The 9,614-nt window shown below is 40.1% G+C and overlaps 1 protein-coding gene across 1 annotated transcript in view; it reads right to left on the minus strand.

The window, feature by feature from the left end:
* Window positions 1–226: 226 nt before the first annotated feature.
* LIX1 (Lix1 homolog (chicken)) overlaps window positions 227–9,614 on the minus strand; it is a 90,526-nt gene continuing 81,138 nt past the window's right edge. Inside the window, exons 5-6 of the mRNA XM_006885379.1 lie at window positions 2,601–2,678; window positions 227–659 (exon numbers count right to left, since the gene is read on the minus strand). Coding sequence (XP_006885441.1) covers window positions 372–659; window positions 2,601–2,678 — 366 coding nt within the window. The 3' untranslated portion in view covers window positions 227–371. The remainder of the gene's footprint in view (window positions 660–2,600; window positions 2,679–9,614) is intronic.

The raw sequence follows: 9,614 nt of genomic DNA on the forward strand, positions 1-9,614 counted from the left end.
GGGCTGTTCTTTTGGGGGCTGTTGCTATTCTCTGAAACAACATACTTGAACTAGCAAGGCACATGGCACCAAGGCTTCAGATTGGAGTCAAGCCTGGAAACTTGTTCAAATTCTGTCTCCATCCTTTCAGTCTAAGGTGACACTATTGAAAATAGTTTCACAATGGGGAAAAAGCACAATGGGGGATGCTAAGTCGTTGGCTCTGGCTAGTAGACCTACTTCTCTATCTGTGACTGGACTGGGGAGGTGATTAGGACAGCCTTCAGGTAGTAGCTACAGGTGCTAAAGCCTCAGATGAGCCCCTCCGTGGGCTTCCTAAGAGAGTCCAGCTTCATCCATCCTTAAACCACCTCGGGCCTTGCTACACCTTGCTAATGGTAGCCACACAGGGCCGTGAGGCTGAGCTGGTCATCACTGGGGGAGGAAGTGTCAGGGTCGCTGTAGATCTGTGTCAGGGCTAAGCTCAGGATTTCTTTCTTCTCTTTATAAAACCGTAGCTCTTGTCCGGCCTTCCTGGCCTCCTCCAGCTCCCTCAGGGCCAGTCGCAGCTCTTGAGAGAGGATTCCTGGCGATTCGCGCTCCTTCATGATCCAGTCCAGGGCCATGTGGCTGCGCATCTTTTCATCTAGGGAGTACTGGGAATAGTAGGAGATGACTTCCTGGGAGCCAAGAGACAAAGTCCAAAGTGTAAGTAGAGAACAGCTAAGGCACCACGTCACAGTCTTGCATGACTGCTTCTCTGCCTCCCTCCGCCCAGCTCTGGGCATTTACCACCAACCAAGTCTCAGAGAGTTTACAAACCAGTAAAAACAATTAGTAATTGATTCTGATTCAGTGACATGTGTGCACCCAAGCAGAACTGTGAACCAAAGGGTTTTTAAGGACTGATATTGTCAAAAGTAGATCACCACACCTTTCTTCTGAGGTACCTTTGGATGGACTCCAAACTCCAGCCTGGTAATTAGCAGCTGAGGACAGCAACCATTCACATTGCCCAGGGACTTTGATGCTTTCAAATGGAACTTTTTCCAAAGAAAATAATGGGATGAGCTGGTATAGTACAAGTTGATTACAAACTCAACCACCAGGACCGACTCGGTAATGGTCACAAAACAAAGCTCTGACTTTGCTGGAAAATATAGGTTTCTTTTGAAAATGCAACAGCTGGGTGAACACAAATCACTGAGCCATTTTGGCTATGACTATCTCCTGGCAAGACTGAGAGGGGAAAACAGCCATACTGAGGATGCGAGCAGGACTAGTTCTGGGTACAATCACTGCAGAATCTTAAGAGTAGGAACTACCTCTCAAAAAACTTAGAGATCAGTACTGCCAAGTTGCCAGTTGCTGTGTTGTTAGCTCACACATCCAAAGGCCTCACAGTGACTACAGATAGAACTTAAGAAATACATTACGGGATAAACCCATTATCATGACTGATATGAGAATGGCACCCTGTGGGATACTGTCTCTTACACTTGCAAATCATTAAAAAAAGTTATTTACCTGACAATTCTCAGGTGAAACTAATGCAAACACGTGTCTTAGCATCACACACAGGTTTGATGGATATGCCTTAAGAAGATTGTGCCTGGTGGATGCTTTGCTTATATTTATTTGTAAGGACATATGGTATTTATTTATGCCCTTAAGAAATTAAAAACAATCATGGAAAAGTGTTTAAAACCAAACCAGCATATTTCAAAGGCTTTTTTATAAAATCAAAGGAAAAGAAAAAATAGGCAAAGCCATCGTCAGCTACTCATTCCTTTTCCATCTTTGACATTTTGAAAGTCAGACGTTCTAAGCACAGAACAACTGGCAATTCCTGGGACTGCAGTATAGCAAATTCTCAAAGCCACCCTCGGCTTGCTGACTGGTCCAGGATTTGTTCCTCAGACAAATGCCTGTTAGGGAATTCTCAAAAATAAACTACTGCCTGTCAAATTCTAACAGAGAGGGAAAGGAAGAATAAATCTTTGTGGGCAGTAGCTGAAAAGCGTTAAATATACAAGAGAACGTTTTGCCTTGACCATTAAAGTAGGAAAGCATGCTTTTCAGATGTAACAAAGAAATCGTACAGCTCTGCTCTAAAGAAAAGAAGACATTTACAAACCAAAAAATGGGGCTGATTTAATGTCAGCTTGCTCACTTTTGCGATCATTTCTGTGGTCCTTTGAGTCTTTTGGTGACAGTCCCTGTAGCTAACTTTATGCTTGTATTCTCAGGTTTCTTTCTACAGTGAAGGTATAAAGGGCACAGATTCTATGTAGTAGGTGTCTGTGTAATAAGCAGAGCAGGTGCACAGAGCAAATTCAGAGAAATTATGTCTGTGTGAACATCCCTGCATTTTGGCAATCAGTACAGGCAACTGACTCAGTGCTCTGTGCAGCCACAGTTCTCATCAGTATATGTATATATGTCAATCCCTGCGTCGGCTGGACTGTTGTATATAATTTTTTGAAAGTGTTATCTACTCTAACTTAATTTAATAAATGATTTACCAAATTTAAATGGAGAAAAGCCCTAATACAGAGGATCCTTGAAGCCAGCTGCTTGGCCCACACAGCACAGACCTGATTGGGGTTGGAAATGCTCACCTGTCGAGAACATTTTGTTTCACGAAGGGCCTTTAGGCTTCCGTTCCAGTGCAAGAGTTGGAAAATGGTCATCAGCTCCTAAAAACCCAAACAGCTGTCATTGGTCTCAAAAGTAGAAACATGAAGGAAAGGCTCTCAGGGAGGTTGAGTAAGGTGTGGTTCAGACTTCTTTGATTCTCAGGGAAACAGCTTACATGTGAACACACAGGACTTCTCAGAGACCAGAGCGACCAGGTTTCTGGAACATTCTCCCTTCTCAGAACCCTGCTGTCTCCACACTTGCATAATAAAATGCTGGAGTAATTGACAGATGTCTTAGAATATTAAAAACTATGTCTGTGAAGATGAGTGGAGTGGCTGAATTCTGCAAAGGTCTGTTTTCTGGTTTGGGGTTGAGACTTGGGTGTGGCTGTTGATCACAACAGGATGTGGGCTTATTGGGGTTGGCCTTGTACTTATAAAGGCCTTTGGCCACCAGTCTGGGGCTACTTTCTTTTTTCTTTCTTGCGGTTACCTTTGGTTTTTAATTGTTTCAGTCAAACATTCTTCTAAGTTGTATAGCACTGGTCTGTCAATTTGCTGTACAAAGGTAATTCATGGTTGCTATGATGCTAAACACTGTGACACTGATGCGTCTAATGCGATAATGGTTACTCATGGTGGACAGTGTTTGGTGGAGCTCCCTGATTAAAACAAGCTTGGAAGCAGGAGTGGCATCCACTTCTGAAATAGCTTGCCTCCGGAAACCCTATGAACTTGGAGAAATGATGAAAGTTATACAAGTGTCAGGTCTTTCATTCATAGGGTCGCTATGAGTCATATACAATTCGATGGCACTTAACAACAACTACACACACACACACACATATATTCAAAAGGACATGACGTGAGGTGTTTGAATTTGGCCTCATAGCCACTGGGACTGCTTTTTTATGGATCTCCCAAATAAAACAGACTTAGAAGCAGGAGTGACATCCACTTCAAAAATAAGCTTGCCTTCAGAAACTTTATGAACTTCAAGAAAAGATGAAAGTTTTGTATTCAAGACTTCTGTTCATAGGGTCGCTATGGGTTGTCTATGACTCGACAGCACTTAACAACTATTTATATATATATATACACACACACACACACACACACACACACATATATATATATATATATATATATATATTCATATTCTATGGAGCTCTAGTGACCTTGTTGTTAAGGAGTTACACTGCTAACCCATAAGCAGACAGTCTGAATCCTCCAGCTGCCCATGGAAAAAGATGGGCCGTCTTCTCTCACATGAATTACAGCCTCTAAAAACTCACTGGAGAGTCAGTGATGAGTTAGTTCCAGCTTGACAGCACATAACAACAACATATACTCTAACAATTCTACAGCCGAGTCGATATTCTTTACCTATGCCAGCATATATGAGAAATAATATACAAACAGGGTTATTCATGGCATCAGTTTTTTTTAATTGTCTGAGATTGAGAACATCTTTTTCTTTTAAAAGTTTTTAAAATTGTGATTTTAACGAAAGTTTACAGAAAAGTTAGATTTTTCACTCATTCATTGTTGCACATTTTTCTCCCTATTCCCCACCCAGTTCTCTTAAAAAAAAATCATTCATTGTTGCATAATTTCCTCCCTTCCCCCAACCCTCCCCCAGTCCACTTTGCTATGCACCTCTTATTCTGGACTCTTGTCATATAGAATGATACCTTATCATATATTCCTTTTAACATGTTGCCACACACTTTTAAATTGATGATTGTGCTTAGAAACACATTTTACCATCAATTGCGGCAACGTGTTAAACATCTGCTCCAGTGCAGTGTTCCTTATTTATTCCCTCTTAGTTTCCTTCCAACCCTCAGGTCAGTGGTATTATGCAGTGTTTGTTCTTTTGTCACTGAGATATTTCACTCAGCAAAATGTCCTCCAGGCTCATCCATGTTGTATAGTATTTTATAAGTCCTTTGTTTTTCAGTGCTACGTAGTATTCCATTGGGTGAATATACCATAGTTTTTCTATCCATTCGTTTGTTGATGGGCATTTGGGTTGTCTTCATTTCTTTGCTATTGTGAATACCATCGTTTTTCTATCCATTCGTTTGTTGATGGGCATTTGGGTTGTTTTCATTTCTTTGCTATTGTGAATAAACATCAATAAACATGAGTGTTCATTATCTGTTTGGGTGGCAGCTATGGTTTCTTTCAGGTATATTTCCAGTAGTGAAACCTCTTAAATATTCTTTTGTAGAGGAGTAGAAAAATAAAGTACAAAAATTTTTTGATACTTTGTATCAAATATTAGTACTGAATGCTTTGTAGTTATGAAGAATGAGAATGTCTTTAATGTGTATTAACATTAAAAGACATTAGATGTACAATAGTATGTACTGCATCCTTTCCTTTGAGTAAAAAGGGAGTAGAAGATCTTACTCGATACGTCTATTCTAGGATAGTGTACCTACAGAAGTTCTGGCAAGATAGGAACCAATCGTAGGACACTCCTTGTCTCTGAGGAAGGGGAGGATGAGAATCATCTGCCTTGCTTTTGCGTTTTCTGAGTTACAAACCAATTAACTATACTGTGTATTAAAGAAAAATACTTACAAGATTAAAACCCTCCAAAAAATATATATAATAGACAAAAGGAACTCTGATGGCCTAATCTGTAGAGAGTTGTGGTGCTAAGCCAAATGCTATGCCTCTCTGGTGGTTCGAATCCACTACTAATTGCTTCACAGGACAAAGATAGTCTCCTCTCGTATAATCTACAACCTCCAAAAACCCTCTGAGGATCAACTGTGACTCGTTTCTAATACCATGGCAATGAGTTTGAGTTTTCTGATAATAGACAAGTTACAGATACTAGGAAATACTCTTGAGTCTTTAAAAATCAGTGAAGAAAATGCCTCAAGAAACAGTAAGACTTGTATTGAAATTAATACCCACCCAGACTTGCCACATCCCCTAGCAATCTACCAGTACAACATCAGGCTTTTTTAGAGATGTCATACTTTCTTTGTCTGATATCAAGGATGTGAGAAAGTTTGTGAACATGTTGAAAACTCATGTTTTCCAAATGTTGTTAAACCAGCAGCTTTCCATAGAAGTTATCTGCATTTTATTTATGGAGTGTTTTTTGGGGTTTTTTTTTTTTAAATCGTAGAGACCTCTCTTGTGGATCAATAGAACAGACCACAACCACATAATTATATGAAAATAATTTGATACAGTTACAGGCAGTGTCTGGTTTATGAGTGTCTGATTTACAAACAACTTATATTTGCCCTTAAGTATTACAGAAGTTTGCTTTCACTTTGATATAACTGAACTGACTCCTAGGCTCGACAAATTCTCCACAACCACCTTCACTTTTTTGTAAGTTCAGATTTTAAAACACTGGGAAACCATCAAGCCTTTTTTTGCATTAATAATACCTTTGAATCAGTTCCATCTCCTGGCCACCCTGCAAGGACAGAGTAGAACTGCCATAGAATTTCCAAAGCTACAAACCTTTACAGAAGCACACGCTCTCATCTTTCTTCTAGAGAGCAGCTGAGGGGTTCAAAACACTGACCTGAAGAATTCATCTGAACCTTTTCACCACTATGCCTTTGGGGCTTTTTCTTGTACTAAACAAAGGCTATAAAGAACCTTATGTACTTGTTTCAATTTACCTAAACGTTTGACATACAGCCACACAAACCAGTCCTGTTTGTAACCTGGAGACTGCCTGTAATTAACTTTCAAGTTATAAAAAACACTCATGAAAAAGTAACTTTTAGATAAATTTCCTACTGCACATTCAAAAAATGCTAACTTTTACTTCATTAACTATCCTGACCTCTGATTGCTTAGAAAAACTTTTTTTATCATGAAAATCATGAAGCATATAACCACGCTTTGATTTCAGACATCTTAACATTATTTGGTAAATTTTCAAGCTATAAGATTACCAGAAAAGCAAATTACACATTCTCATGTCTAAAATTGCCATTAGAATTTAATGTTTTCCTTCTTTTCAATCTGAGCCTCACTTGGAGACTTTGTCTATGTTCTGTTACATAGTAAGCTCCCTGAAAGCTCACAGATCCTAGTAAAACCAAAATCACTTGTTTCCGTTAATTAAAATAAAACATTGATACCAGCTGACTTCTTTTCCGGCTCAAATGGAGACCCCACTTCTTGCGTCTCCTGCCCTGTTTCTTTTCACTTCTACCTCCCCCTCCAGACTTTCACCCTTTCACATCTGCATGATGACTTGGGACTGTATCCAGTGGTTTTGGTCAATAAACGTTGATCTCATTGCTGTGCTTTTCAGTCTTCTCTCACAAAATACGGCTAGTAGTTGGAGAAGGTACACTTGTTCTCCTGTCCACCTTCCTCCAGGACTCCCAGACTTCACCAGCTGTGCTGGAATCCATTCTAAGTAACGTCAACCTCATGGATTGTAGAGTAGAACTGTGCTCCCTAAGATGAAAATCTTAGGCTGTGAGCTAAAGGTTGGTGATTTGAATCCATCAGCCACTCTTGGGGATGGGAGGACAGGCAGTTTCCTCTAGTAAAGATTTACAGACTGAGAAACCTGATGGAGGGGGTCTCTATGAGTTGGTCTCAATTCAATGGCAAAGAGTTTTGTTTTTCTTCACCTTTCAGAAATAGATTACTAGCTTTTCTCCCAAGGTACCCTTGAGTTGACTGGAACAATCAACGGTGGGTTAGTTAATGTTTAACTATTTGTGCCTTTCATTGAACCTACTTCACCCAGTACAGGTTAGAACAAGTGCAAATTCTTTTACTTAGAAACTTATTGCCATTGAATTTTTTTATCCTTGGTTCATCACAAATTCCTACGCTTCCCAATTCATTCTGACCCAGGAGCCCTGGAGCTGCACAGTTAAATGCTCAGCTGCTAACCGAAATGTTGGCTGTTTGAACTCACCCAGCGGCTCTGTGAGATAAGATGTGATGATCTTTCTCCGCAAAGATTAAAAAACCCAAACCAAACATGCTTGTTGTTCAGTTGATTCAGACTTACAGTGACATTATAGAACTGCCCTGAGAGGGTTCCCAAGGGGTTTTTTTTGTTTGTTTTTTTTTTTAAGGAATTATATGCATAAAAGGAGCTCTGATAGCCTAGGGGGTAAGAAATTGCATTGTCAACCAAAAGGCAGGTGGTTCGAACCCACCAGCTGCTCCAACGTATGTTGTTGTTATGTGCCATTGAGTTGATGACTCAGAGCAACACAATAGCTCTGAACCCTGCTCTTCCCTGAGCCAGTCTCACTGACACCCTTGCTCCCATTTCCACACTGTGTCAACCCATCTTATTCAGGTTCTTCCTCTCCTGTGCTGACCCTCCACCTTCTCAAGCATGATTTCCTTTTCAAGGACTGGTCCCTCCTGGCAGCATGCCCAAAGTATAATGATGGAGAAAATGATCCCATGAGATTTACAGCCTTTGAAACCCACTGGAGGGGCAACTGTGTGTTAGTTCTGAGTCAATGGCAATAAATTTGAGTTTTGAGATACACATATAACTCAAGTCACAAAAGTGCTTTCACTAAATTATAATCTTAAAACCTGGTTTTCTATACACGATATAAATAACTGCAATTTAAATTCTCATAAGAGATTCAGGGTAGTTTTTTGGGAGGGTATACGTGTAACTCGTGGTTGTTGTGATGATAAACACTGTGACACTTATGTGCCAAATGCGGTAATGGTTACCCATGGTGGACAATGTTTGGTGGAGCTTCCTGATTAAAACAAGCTTGGAAGGAGTGGATCCACTTCCAAAATGGCTTGCCTCCAGAAACTCTATGAACATGGAGAAACGACCAAGTTATACAAGTGTTCAGGTCTTTTGTTCATAGGGTCACTATGAGTTGTCTACGACTCAACAGCACTTAACAACAACAAAAAACAACATATGTGTTTGTTAATTATTTAAATGTGAATTATTTAAGCCAATTTTTAGTACCGTTCTTAAAAATTATATGTATACTACCCTAAGATTAGGAATCTCTGAGGGCTTAATAAAAGCTGGGCCACGTCAGTCGACAGTGTCACAGACAAGAGCCACAGATAGACAAGAGAGTAGAGAGGAAGCTCCCACTCACTTGCTTTAAGTGTGGATCTGAAGGACACTTGGCCAATGGTAGCCTACATCAGGTCCTCATGGCTGACAGGACTGACAGGCCCCAGCTCCCAGCTGGAAACAAGGGAGGACGGTTCAAAGATTTAGATCCTCCCAGAAGACCTGTGGGTGAGCATTAACATTACTGGTAAGTATATTCGTTTTCTCGTGGACACAAGAGCCTACTATTTGGTCCTAAAGGCCTTCTGAGGTCCCAACTCTTCTCACTATTTCTTAGTTGTTGGAATTGACGAAAACCTTCAGCAGTTTCTTCATCTCTGTCTTGTGTGCAGACTTCCGAGTTGTAAAACAACCCAGTTGTAGATGGACTTTGGTCCAGGACTTAAGAACAATAAATGACATAGTTGAGCCTCTACATCTTGTGGTTCCTAACCTTTATACTATAATAGACAAAGTGATAGTCAATAGGCCTTTTATTGTAAGAACTACCGTCCCTCTGTAACTTGATTTGTGCCACTATTAAAGCCTCTACTTGGAATATTAATGCTTTTTAATTTTTTACTCATGCACTTTTAATTTGTTAGTTAAATTTTTGTCTTCTAGGCTGCAACATTTCCATGATACATCTTCAAGGATATGAACATGTACGGCTAAGCATAATTGATAACAGTGCATCTAAATACCAAAATCAATCTCTGTAATAGTTTATGTGTTTCCTATTGCCAAAGGGGCCCTTTAGAGTAGTGAGAGAAGATCTTCACCCTGAAACCCACAGCGTCCATTTTCAGAAGGAAGTAGCTAAGAGAATATGCCATCCCCTTTTCCTTATGACTCAGGGTGAAGTCTCTCTCAGGGAGGAGTGATAGGGAATGGCAAAGGACACACTGACAAAGGAGATTAATCAGAAC

Source organism: Elephantulus edwardii, unplaced genomic scaffold (genome assembly GCF_000299155.1).
Source record: "Elephantulus edwardii isolate Elephantulus edwardi_28Jun2011 unplaced genomic scaffold, EleEdw1.0 scaffold00043, whole genome shotgun sequence".
Lineage (NCBI taxonomy): Eukaryota > Metazoa > Chordata > Mammalia > Macroscelidea > Macroscelididae > Elephantulus > Elephantulus edwardii.